We start from the raw sequence: 13,393 nt of genomic DNA, 5'->3' as shown, positions 1-13,393 counted from the left end.
TTGTCGACACTGGCTCGCAGTGGCTCTTCAGGGTGTAAAGAAGGAATTTTTCCAGCCCTACCTGGAGATGCCAAGGATTGAACCACCAGAGCTCTTGTGGCAGGCTTCAGTCTAGTTGAATTTAGGGAGATCACTAGAGACTTCCTTCCTTGTCCTTCTCACCCTTGCTATTATCTGCAAATCAGCTTTGCAAATGGGCAAGATCTAAATTCACCACGCATTGAAGAGTCATAGCAACCTTGTTTGAAATTCTTGACAGCTAGCAAATGGAGTGAATTTGGTATCTGGTCTAAAGCAAAGCCAGGTGCTAAAGGCTTCATCAAAACCCATCATAAAATTACATCAATAAGTGAAATGCAAAATAGCATCCAAAACATGTGCACTTTTAATCCCGTTTCAAAGGTTCTGGAAGTGACTGGTGAACTGTTAAGACCACACAGTTACATTTGGCTAAAACAGGCCTCTCGCTGGGCCTAAACAGACATTACAGAAGACGTTTTGCTGCAACTAATAAGAACATAAGAAGTGCCCTGATGCTGGATCAGACTGAGGATCCATCTAGTCCAGCACTCTGTTCACACAGTGGCCAACCAACTATAGGCCAGGGACCAACAAGGCAGGACATGGTGCAACAGCACCCTCCCACCCATGTTTCCCAGCAACTGCTGCACACAGGCTTACTGCCTCAAATACTGGAAATAGCACACAACCATCAGGGCTAGTAGCCATTGATAGCCTTCTCCTCCAGGAATTTATCCAAACCCCCTTTTATATCCATCCAAATTGGTGGCCATCACCACATCTTGTGGTAGTGAGTTCCAAAATTTAACAATGCACTGTGTGAAGAAGTACTTCCTCTTATGGATCTCCCACCAATCAGCAGGCAATGTCTAGAAAAAGGCTGATGTAATGTGGAAAGTCACTGCATTCAGCATTTCTCTGTCCCTTGCAAGAGGCAGCCAATGAATGGCGCAGAAGTGGGGAAATAATCCTGAAGGATCATCACTTCCCATATACAGGCAGTAAGCCTGTATATACCACTTGCTGGGGAACATGGGAGGAAGGGTGCTGTTGTACCATGTCCTGCTTGTGAGTCTCTGGTTAACAGCTGGTTGGTCACTATGGGAACAGAGTGCTGGACTAGATGGACCCAGCATGGCTCTTAAGTTTTTAACTGCCCAGTCCCTAGGATTGTCTTCAACAATCCTTCTCTGGGAGCCGCTACCATAGGAAGTGAGGTGGATGGCTACCAAGAAGAGGGCCTTGTCTTTGTAGCACCCTAGTTGTGGAATGAGCTTCCCAGAGAAGTTCACCTGACACCTATGCTGTGCTCTTTCCAGTACCAGGTGAAAACCGTTTACCCCCAGGCATTTTAGTCTTTTAAATCTGTTACTGGATTCTAAATATTTTCACTCCTGCTAGGTTTTATTTGGTTATTATTTCTATTTTATACTGTAGTTTTAAACTTTTATATTGTTTTTATTGTGCTGTATTTTATGGCTTTAATTGCTGTGAACACCCAGAGAGTTTTGGCTATTGGGTAGTATAAAAACGTAATAAATACATAAATAAAATAATGAATGCAGTACCATCACATCACGAGTTTCTTATAGCAGAAATTACGAAAGAGGAGCAGGCTCCACTATACATGATACCTTGGGAATTTGCTTGCCCTAGTTTACCTAAGCCAGAAACCACTGCTCAATCACTGTCACGTAGTGGTATTTGGAGCAGAGTCCTGATGCCAAGTGTTCAGGAAACACATGAACTATGCCGACCAATAATAAATACACAGGTCTGTATTTCAAATTAATCTGGAGGGAAAGGTGGCAGGGAGAAATCAGCCTCCAGATGACTGGATAGCTGAAAAATGAGAATGAAGAAAAGCAAGATAACGATTTTCAAAGGACTACTGGATACCAGGCTTTATGCCTCACTGGTATGACAAGTGCCCTGGTTGGCTCTAAACATGGCCTGCCGTAGCACAGGAACTACCAATCAAAACACATGATGCAGAGGTACCAGTGGCTGAAATCCTCCACTTCAAAAAGCTTGTGTTGCATTGGAATGGTGCCCATTTTGCAGCAAGCCAATTTTCTGAAAAGGGCCAGAACTGTTGCAACTTAAGTATCAGATAAAAGCACACTGAGGGTCAAACTACACATGATGAGGGCAGATCTATGATTTGATCTCCCAACACCTTAGGTGTGAACTGGCTGGCTGAGGGAGAGGATGTTTAATCCAATCCTCCTAAAACTACTACTGGAATGTGTGTGTTTTTGATGGGACAGGGGGAGAACATTACGCTGCCTTCCCACCACAGCACAGTTAAGAGCTGCTTTTCAGGATGTGGGAAAGGGAGAAGCGATTTCCTTAGGGAAAAAAAGATCAGATAAAAAAAAGGGTCAAATCTCATCCTTTTGCTTTTAGGTTTTAAAAAACAAATAAACATTGAGAGATCCAATCTTGGATCTTCTGCATCAACTGTAATTTAGTCCTAGCATGAGGGTCTTTTTCTTAAAATAAATAAATAAATAAATAAATAAATAAAATGGAATATCTATTTATATTTATTTATTACGTTTATATACCGCCCCATAGCCAGGCACTCAAGTGCTTTAGATAAAAAACAATAAAACATTAGAAAAAACGAAAGGAAGAACAGGAAATACTAAATGGAACTATTGCAGAAACTTTGACTCTGGATTAGATATGACAGGCAAGGCATTTGGTGGGAGGTTTTCATGGCACAGTGGGAGCTAAGCTATATTGCCCCAATACTATGTATATTTGTCCTGCTAGCAAGATGTAGTCACTTCCAATTGACCCTAGAGTATAGTAAGTTTTTAATTCGAGATAAACTAGTTGAGAATTGGAATAGCTAAGGTGGGAAAGCTAAATGAATGTTAACATAGAGCAAGGAGGGCAACATGTGGCCCTCCAGATGTTTTGGCCTATAACTCCCCCCCACTGGCTATGCTGGCCAAGGCTGGTTGGAATTGTAGGCTAAAACACCTGGAGGGTCCCATATTCCCCACCCCTGATTTAGAGATATTGCTATACACATCATGCCTGCCCTCACCTGGGTGATGTTCCACGACGCCCTGCAGCATCTCAGGTGGGTGGACACAAACATTGTTCTTGGAGTAGATAATTTCTCCATCCAAGACGGAAGACGAGCCACCACCGCTGCTGCTGGCATTTAAGGTCAGGAGGTCAGATGCTTTGGAAGAGGCACGTCGGAGGAGTCTTCCCAGAGACATTGCCAAGGGAGTGTTTCCATTCTCTGTCAGCTTCAGTCTAGCACCCAATTCAGATAGTAAGGTCTGCCCAGAGAAAAACAACCACTGATGAAGAGTTCATTTTAGCTCACAATCCACTAGGTATTATCAATAAACCACTTAGTATTAAGAAGTACATAAATATTATTAATAAATGAATAAACCATGAGTCCATCTGTTACTTGCTTCCTTTGTTTCTCTACTGAATACTGTTGACAAAAAACTTTCTGATTTTGACCTTACTTTTATATTGTTAGTTTTACTCTCTCCTGTGCCTGTTTGGTGTATTCCCTTCCCCTTATTGTTTTATTACGATTTTATTAGAATTTAAGCCTACGTGGCAGGGTCTTGCTATTTTATTGTTTTACACTGTACAACACCATGTACACTGATGGTGCTATATAAAATAATAATAATAATAATAATAATAATAATAATAATAATAATAATAATAATATAATAATAATAATAATAATAATAATAATAATAATAATAATACAGAGCAACCACGCTCAAGCATTTGGCACAACGGTGCAATCTGGGAATCTGCCTTGCCTGTTCCTTTTGCAGCATAGTGACAAGCTTTTGTAAATATAGCCTTTGACTTCTCTTGAAAATGGGGCTGGAACAAGCACAGCCACAGCCTCTAGCCATCACCCCTATCAGATATGAACTGGGCGCTTGCTCCACCAGAAAAACAAGTAGAAGGGAAAGGGAAAGCTGCTTCCTCCTCAAAGCCTCCCTGAAGCATAGAATTGTTCCTTCTTGTTCAATACTTCGTATTCCCAGGGTCAGTCCAACCTGTCCTGGTTTCCAAGGTTCCCATTGCACAGCTGCGATACCTGGAGATACCAGCCAACGGCAGCAGCAAGGGCCTCCAATTCCACGCATGGCAAGCAGAAGAAAGAGGTAGAAAATGAGAGAGAAAAATACTGGGAAGGAAGCCCAGATCAAGCCTTATGGTGCGTCTGCCCGCCCCTCCCTCCTTCCTCCCCACATAATTCACAGAAAAGCAGGCCAGAGATGCACACATAAACCATCACATGGAGACACAACAAAAATAATGCACATAGGAGAAAAGGAAGTCGGGGACAATGAAAGGCAAATGCACCTCCAGCAATGGATTCCCCCAAATCACATAAAATAAAAGTGAAGAAGTTATTCTTTAAACCTTGTCCTCTCTTTCCTTGTTCCTCCCAGAATAGCTGCCCCTTTTTCTACCTCAGCACCTAGTGGGGATGATGAACATTCCCTGCCACTGCTGCTGTGGCAGGGGGATTGCAGAACTGGAGGGCAGGCAGCAGGACCCCACTTTCCTGCAGTATTTAGGGCCTGCTCCATCTGCTACGGTAGTGACCATGGCATCTCGTCACTACTGATCAAAGCGAGGAAGCAAGATAAGGTGCTTCACGCACACTCACACATTGAAGTGCAAGTGCCTGGGGTCAGCCCTTGAGATTTTGGTTGTCAGAACATACATCCCAGTGTTCCAGCCACCCATATGGGAGTGAAATCCCAAACATTCTGGTAAGGTGACCCGCAGCTACTTTTGCGCCAGGCAAGCTTGGCTTGATTTCATGAGATGTTTTTGAAACTTCACATACTTGCCCACCAACTCCCGAGCCGAAATTGTTGCCCCTCAACTAGGGATTAAAGGCTCGCTACCCGGCGCGTTAGTAGCCAATCAAACCCACGAGGCTGGAGAATGCTCTTAATCCATTTACTTTCGATACTGCAGTATGGGGGTGCTCTCCGGTAAAACAAAATGGAGGCACCAAGAACAAAGGAATCTCACAGTATATATAGGCCCTAACTACAAGAGGGTGTTAGTCTCTTTCTAACCTTTCTATTGGTCAGTTCTGAATTAGCAAGTTAAGTTACACTCAATTTTCAAGTTGAGGTGCACAACCTCAATGAGTCATAGGTTATATTTGATGCTCTATTGGTTGAAAGTTTTTCCCTTTGTCTGCTAGCACGTGATGTCCACCATTAAGGAATGCAAATCTGGCATGTAGCCACCCTTTGGCAGAGAAGCCATCTTTTAACCCTTGGCACATTACATTCATCAGAGAGATGAAATCTCTCCCTGGGTCTATCAATTCCCCCCTTCGAGGGTTAACCTGCTTACAGAGCAGACTTTTACCCCTCGACCAAAGTATTTCATCTCTATGAATTTCTTTGCCTCCTCTCGATTCTTCTGTATTGGGTCCTGGGTAGCTGACAAGACCAGGCTCTGAATTACTAACTCATGCCCAGTTCTCATGTCACTAAAGATGGCAGACAACTGAGATGCTCACACTTATGAAGGGAGGTTCAGAATTCTAACAGAAAGCCAAGATGCAGGGATCACATCTGTATGAGCAACGCAAGGGGAATATTTTCTCTGGAAGAAAAAGGTGGTGGTGGTGGGGGAACCCAGCCTGTTCAGTCATGAACTCACTTATTTCCCAGCTATTTTCTCAAGGGGCTGGAAGCAGCATCAGCCTTGACCCCCTCATACAATGAAAGGAAGACACCACATATTCAGCTCAGCTCAGTAACAAAGCAGCAGCTGAAGATCAAAAGGTTTTTCCCAGAATTAAGAAGGGGGAATGCAAAAGAGGGAGAGAGAGAGTGGGGGGGGGGAGAATATGCAAGCATGGTATAGTGGTTAGAACACTGGATTGGGTCTGGGGAGACCTGGGTTAAAGTCCCCACTTTGCCATGAAGCTCACTGGGTGAATCTGACTCACAGACTAGCCTACCGCATAGGATTGTTTTGAGGCTAAAACGAAGAGGAAGAGGATTGTGCATGTCACTCTGAGTTCCCTTGGAGGAAACGGCGAAATATAAATTTAACAAACAAATAAATAATCAAAAATCGAGCAGTTCCATTGTTCAACGGGAATTACAGTCTCCAAATTATTACAATGCACCAATCCCATGGGATATCCAAGCTGATATATATGATATAAATACACCATTTTAGGGAATGAGGGATGTAGAAGACTGGAAGGAGAAGCGTGGTTGTGTGGTCTCCAAGTCAATAGGGATGTAGCTCAGTAGAGCAAATGCATCAGTTGCAGGAAGTCCTAGACTGAAACCCTGACATCTCCAGGTAGGGCTGGGGGAGAGACTCCTGCCTGAAACCCTGGAGAGCTGCTGCCAGCCAGCATAAGTAGTCAATAGTGAGCTAGACAATACCGAGCTAGACATACCAGTATTCGGACTCCATATAAAAAAGCTGCCTATGTTCCTACGCACATCTCACTTGCTCCCCACCCCATGGTTCCATTGCTTCTATGGTGATTCCCAGGGACTCTAGTGATGTATAATGGCTCAGGTGTGCAACATGGCAGCAATGAAAACATGCAGTAAGCCTGGACCATGTGGGTGGAAGCTTTACCAGAAGAGATTGGAAGCAAACACACTGCACCAGGTAATCATGTCAAGCAGCCATATATCACAGACTTGAGTCCAGATTAGGACTGCAATAGCCCACAGAATATACTCCCCAAAGCATATTGATGGGGGATAATCCTGTCCATGGCTACTAGTCCTGATGACTATATGGTCCCTCTGGTTTCAGAAGCATTATGCCTGTTGCTGAGGAGCGGGAGGATGTGATTGCACTCATGTCCTTATATTGAATCAGACCATTAGTCCACCAACTCCATTCAGCCCAATATTGTTGGCACGGACTGGCAGTGACTCTCCAGGGATTCAGGCAGAAGCTTTTCCAGCCTGATCTGCAGATGTGGGGGATTGAACTGCGGACCTTCTTCATGAAAAGCTGGTGCTCTACTACTGAAATTTCGCAGGCAGCTGGTTGGCCACTATGTGAAAAGAATACTGAACTAGACGGACCCTTGGTTTGGTCCAGCCTGACTCTTCTTATGTTCTTAAACATGGCCGTAAGTATTTGTCAAAGACTGGAGTCTCCACAGTGAGGGATGCCTACAGCTGTGGCATTCTGAGGGCATATCATCAAATTCATGCTCTAAATCATGTACTGCTAAAATCCCAGGCTTGGAGCCCAACTCCTCCAGCATGGAAGCAGCTAGCATCCCATGGTAACCCAAGCTGGCTGAGCATCAGCCTTCCCTGCTCCTTCCAACACGTCACAGTGTAATCATGCTTGATTAAAAAATAAATAAATCCAAATGCCTTTTAAAAAAAGATTGCTCACACCCTACACCCTATTTATTTCCTCCCACACACCAGCTGCTGCCGTCACTGAACACCTGTACTGCAGCCAGGCAGGCGTTCCGTTCAGCGATTGGCTGTCCTCATGGACAATGCCCAAGGCTGCTCCGTCAGCATAGAACCCAAGAGGCAGACAGCAGCTGGCAAATCCCTTGGCGTTCTCATCAGCACTGAAGTGCCTTAGACAGCACAAAGAGTTGGCCTCTTTCTTTAAGGCCCTTCCCTTCCGAACAAATGGCCAGAGGGCAAGATCCTGTTGTCAGGTTTCCTGCAACCGACTCACGCTTGCTCTAACTGAACATTTTTTCTTTATCAGGGAGAACTGAAGAGGAATGACTTTTGGTAATGGTTTGGCTGAAAGCTTGGATTTCTTATTGAAGACTTGGCATAGGTACAAGGATCCAGGAATGTTTTAAAGGCATGCAAGGCAGCTAGGTCCTTATGGAAAGGGGCTGAAGATTGACACAAAATATAAACTAAACAGGGGCAAATCACAAATAGGGTGGGGGGCAAATACACTTCAGATATGCACAAATTCTCCCCTATGAACAAATGTACATGTGTGGGGTTTTTTTTTTAAAGCATGAGAATTAAATATATTAGGGACAAAGATAACAAAAGGCTATGAAGACAAAGCACTAAGGCAGAGAGAATAAACAATGGATGGCAGATCAAACCAAAATTACATCATATTTTCCTCATTGAGTCTAAATGGGCTAGACTACACCAATAAAGTTATACAATAGAGGTCTCAGGTGTCATAACGGAAGATAAATGGATATTCTGAAGGGAGAATTGTATCTGATTGTGTTTTACTACACGGCAAATTCAGTGAAGAATGGCACGGTATCAAAATAAGGGTACAGCAGGAGGCAGAATGCCCGGGTTTCACTGCCAGCTGCAGCAGGGAAGTGGGATTTGGCGAGTTCTAGACAAGAACTTTCAGTTCTGGTGCCACTGCAATGAAAGCAGCCAATGCTTGCTTTAAGACGATGTGCTAAAAATGAAGAACTTAAAACCTAACTTAAAGCATACATCCTCTTTATTTACTTTATTTAACACAATCATAACTTGCCTTTCCGCCAGAAGGTCTTCTAGACATCTCAAAGCATAAAACCCACATAACGTAAAGCAGCAAATACCCAAAATACTAAACAGAACTTTCAGCTGAGATGTAACCCTCTAATAAAATCACAGAAGATAGAACAGATTATTATTTCCCCAAGCCTGAACAGATAAAACAATTTTAACTAAAGATGACTTTGTGTAACAGACATTCACGACTCCTTTGGAAGTTTTCACAAAGCCCTGCATCAAGAGCCAGATAACGGTGGTCCAGAACTTAGTGCCAGAATGTTTGACCAAGGACGCCCACGTGCTCCGATGCTCCCAAAAGGGGTTCCATGTCTCAGGAATACATCTTCAGGAGCAACCACTCAGACAGGAAAGGCCCACAGCATGACCACTTTGCAGTTAAGAGGCATCTTACAAACCTTGTTCCCAAAAAAGAAAAACCTTGTGTCCCCCCCAAAAAAAATTGACTCAAGGAAATGAGCAAGTTGTTACAAGATGACTTTACTGAAGCCTATTCAATCATGTCTTAAGGAAAGAATTCATCAACTTTTGCTTTGCTAAGCAAACTTCCTCTTAAGGCAAACCTCTTACACAAGAGGATCAACACTGCACTTCTCCCCAACTCAGCTCTTGTTATCCAGCTCACACAATGCCACGACACCACTTGACATCCCGTTGCACAGTGTTTTCCAGTGTTCCAGGGAATCCGGAGGCTACTTGGAAGCTTATCAGCAATTCACCAAGCTTCCCTAAAAGGCAGCTTATCCATTATTACCAGCCTTTCCCTACAGTGTGCAGCTATAAAGAAGCTGGGAGCACATTCCAAAGCACCCACTCAGTCCACTGGCAAGGCCCAACAAATCTAGCTAGCCGCCACCAACCAACCACCTAGCACAAACTGTGTGTGCTCTAACGTTCTGCCCAATAAACACAGCAGATCTCTCTCTGGCAGATGCACAAAAGTTCCTCAGCTGAAATATTGATTTGGAATTGGTTTCTTGAAGAAACAAATGTTTAAAACGACTACTGTAGAATAGTCAGTTCCGCAAAGTTCACATGCTTACATTTGCAGAGCATCTAGAGATATAAATTGAAGTTCCATTTTAAGTAAGCTTCCATGATTGGTTCTACATAGCACGAAACAGTTAGGACCCAGCAGTCTTGCAACCTTCATGCTGGGAACAGTCTTCCTGGCTACCATATTCTCAGCTTGAAGACAAATGGCTCAATAACTTGTTTGAAGCCTTCAACCGAGCCCCTACCCACCCACTGTGCTACGCTCATTGGCTTCGGTTGACTCTGGCTACCTATTACTGCCAGATTTTTTCTTCAATTCAGATCCAAGCACTAGGTCAGCCTTCCTCAACCTGGTGCCCTCCAGATGTGTGGGACTACAACTCCCACCATCCCCAGCACAATATGGCCCTTTTCCATGGGGGAGGGATGGTGAGGGTTGTAGCTCAGGCCCCAGGTCAGGGAAGACTGCACCTGGTTAACTCTCTATTCTGGTTCCTGTGATCCCTCCATAATATTTCCTAATGGCTTACTCCCTTCTGCCTGGTCATTCTGCTTTCCCAGATCTCCAGAACACACCGAATCCTTTTCTTCATCTGTCAAGAAGTAGTAAGAGAAAGCTTCCTCCCATCTGTCCTACAACTGGCACTGGGTAAGCTATCCTGGCTCCCTGTGAGTGAGTTAATGTGTGTTGCAGTTTCTGCCTGTCTCCTGCCCTATAACTGCAGCTCACCTGAGCTCACCCGCACATTTTCCCCAGTGTCTGACCTTCACTCCCAATCTCTTGATACCACTGACCTCATCCTCTACTTAAAAGTGGCTTGCCAGAATGTGTAACACCACTTCTTTATCTCAATGCTACAAGTCTTCACTTGTCTAACCACTAATCCAGCTTTGATCTCCCAAACACTGACCTGTGTGCAAACTGATGCAAGTTTCCTTAACTTGTACCTCAAACACTAATCAACGCTACAGCCTCAGCCCAGGCCTGCCATTTAGAGGTGCAATCCTGGGACCAAGCTCCTCTGCACAGCACCAACCTGCTCTCTAGTGTGTCCAAAGCCACATATTATGCAACAGCCCCATTATTCTCAAACATGAAGCTATGGTTATACTTCAGCTGAAGTCCTCTTCCAATTTTGCACCTTTCCTTGCTGAAACTCCTCTTTTTTGCCATCACCCAAAAGGATGTTGGTGCTTATCCTTTTCCTTTAACATATGAGCCATAGTGATTCTATCCACCCAACTTCATATAGCATTACTTTCAGCTCAAACTTGCCATACTAGTTTTTTAAAGCCTTTGAGAACTTTGCCAAAGCCTAGCTTCCTTTTCTGCAACTCTAGAAACATATCACCCCTTTCAAACAACTTTCCAAGAGTTGGCCCGGGACCACTCGTCTGCAGGTCTTAATATCAGGAAGAGGTAGTCAGTCCTTCAAACCCTTTCCTGCCATCAACTAAAAGTATTGCTGCCCCTCTGTATCAATGTGCCTTAAGACTTCCTGAAGTAATAGCTTCTATAGAAGTCATTACTTTAAGAATATGGATAACTCTGCAAGTGGACCCATTTTGATTCCAAAGTGCTAAGTTTCTACTGAGACATGCTATGAAATATATGTACAGTATACATGTATGTTCCTTATGGACATACTTACCCAAAGGGAATTGCCTTTCAAGAGAATATGCATGTGGACGAAATACCATTTGCCCATTCGACACACATCATTGCAACTAGATCAGCAGTGTCCAGAACAATGCGCTCAAATGCCTCAGTTACTTTGCCATTTAAACTGAGACAGTTAGGACAAAAAAATGATATGCAGAAGATAAATAACAAAACAAAGTATTATGTATTTGAAATAACAGGTAGAAATAACAGATTACATATTTATTATGCTTGTAGCATATTACTTTCTGAGCCCAGGGGCTTAACTGCACATCGGTAGGAGTTCAAAGCACTGACCCCATATGTTATGAGATCCATACTTTATGGCTTCCAGAGCTAATATGAATTATTCATTGTATTCAGGTGGAGTGGGGGAGAGGAAAGACTCTTCACTGCTTGCAGCATCTCTATAAATTAAAAAGTGAGCAAACTGCTCATATTCTGAGTTAAGTATGCATAGGATTAATGGGTTTAGCCACGCCCAACTCTGCACAGGAAAAATAGGCTCTTATTGCACTGCCAGGCTCATTTTCCCCCCAATCATCACATTTCTCCCATACTGACTCAACAATTAAAAGAAGCTTTTAAAATAAGCAGAATTCAAAAAAACAGAATGATCTAACAAAACTAGCAGGATCTTAACCTCAGTGCTTATATGCCTTTTTAGAAACCAATTCCTCCTACATCTTGCCAATGTAATGGGGAGTGAAGGTTCCAATTTCACCACTATGTTCCAGGGGTGGAGTAGGGGGGGGGGGAGAGAATCATGTCTAACTCACAGCTTTTCGGTAACAAAACACCCTTGTACTGTGTGTCATTCTTCAGCCTTTCCCAGCCAAGTGGGATTATTTCTAAGTGTTTTGTTAATGAGAGAAGAATACTATATGCTAAGCCGGGAAAATCTAGTTCAATTGAAGGGAGAGAATATTTCTTAAAGCACTCTGGCAGGCAAGGATGTGTTTTAACACTCTGCACAGAAGTCACCAGAACCATAGAACAGATAATGGGGTACCGAAGGAGAACGACCCAAGAGAAAGCACTGCTCCCAGCATTCACCACCTAGAGGAGTGACATATATACTCCCCGTTTTCCTCTCCAGACTACATCTATGTTGCCAAGATCACTGGGGACTGCAGCTTTCAAATACGCGATGGCCAATCCCTGCTCTCCCACGACACCAGGCTTCCTTCTGTTCATAATGACTTTCCAACCTGCTCTCCCCTCCTTCACTTATTCTTATTGGTGCCACAATTTACCTCCCTGCACGCACGACTCCAAATACTGCCAGGACCAGCTTAAAGACCTGGAGTGCAAGAGCCCCCAACACCATGTCGCTATCTACAGCAATGCCGAACACACCCTGAGCAGGTAACCTACAACGAGATGGAGCCCCCTAAATAAAGGGAACGAACTGCAACCTCGTCTTCTGCAGCGCAGCCACACGTACTATGCACCCCGCGGCAAGAAAGACCCCCTCACCCGCCACAGGGCCTCAATGAAGACCCCACCCCAAGATCCAACCTACTCCCTACCGACTACAACCCTCCATCCCTTTACTATCCTTTTCTGCACGATAGACTGATGTACCTGAACATACACCTCGGGCAAAGACCGCGAGAGCAGCCTCACCCACGCCCCCCAATGCCCAGCAGGGCAAGTTCTCACCCAGAGGCCACCGCCGACCCCACTGCCTCCTCCTAGAGCCGCGCCGCGCGAGAGGAGGAGGATCTGCGGGGAAAGTGGGCGCGATCACCCGTAGCCACACCCACGCTATCTGCCTAATCCAGCCCATACTCCTCTCCTCCCGGATCCGCTCAGGATTTGGGGGTGGAGCGAGGGAGGACGCGAAAGTCAGAAATACTCTCACTCCCGCCGAAGGGCATCGTATGGATCCGTGCCTTACATCCGTGTTCCACCAGGCGCTAGGTTCGCGTCGTGGTTTTGCTGCACAATAACAGAAAAAATTTCCCCACGCCCCAGCTGCCCAGGCAGCTCCTTTAAGAATGCACAGGTGACGAAATTGCACTGCTAAAGTGGCTTCCTTCTATTTATTTATTTTTATTTATTTATTACAATTCTATACTGCCCAATAGCCGGAGCTCTCTGGGCGGTTCACAAAAGTTCTACTACTGGAACCCAGCTTTTGCCCGTCTAGCCAGCCAGTTTTAAGCTG

At 44.4% G+C, this 13,393-nt stretch overlaps 1 protein-coding gene across 3 annotated transcripts in view; it reads right to left on the bottom strand.

Annotated features, from left to right (window-relative positions):
- The window catches only part of TBC1D16 (TBC1 domain family member 16), a 60,876-nt gene extending 47,935 nt beyond the window's left edge, over positions 1-12,941 (bottom strand). Inside the window, exons 1-2 of one of the 3 annotated variants that reach the window (XM_063120131.1) lie at positions 12,886-12,941; positions 3,083-3,326 (exon numbers count right to left, since the gene is read on the bottom strand). In XM_063120131.1, the coding sequence (XP_062976201.1) occupies positions 3,083-3,263 (181 nt within the window). In that variant the 5' untranslated portion in view covers positions 3,264-3,326; positions 12,886-12,941. Of the gene's footprint in view, positions 1-61; positions 119-3,082; positions 3,327-12,807; positions 12,860-12,885 lie in introns of those variants that run through there. The other 2 variants (XM_063120130.1, XM_063120132.1) reach the window with 2 other exon arrangements.
- Between the last annotated feature and the right edge of the window lie 452 nt (positions 12,942-13,393).

Source organism: Elgaria multicarinata, chromosome 3, assembly GCF_023053635.1.
Source record: "Elgaria multicarinata webbii isolate HBS135686 ecotype San Diego chromosome 3, rElgMul1.1.pri, whole genome shotgun sequence".
NCBI classification, from domain to species: Eukaryota; Metazoa; Chordata; class Lepidosauria; order Squamata; family Anguidae; genus Elgaria; species Elgaria multicarinata.
Note: the sequence above shows the minus strand (reverse complement) of the source record. Positions and strands in the feature narration are given on the sequence as shown.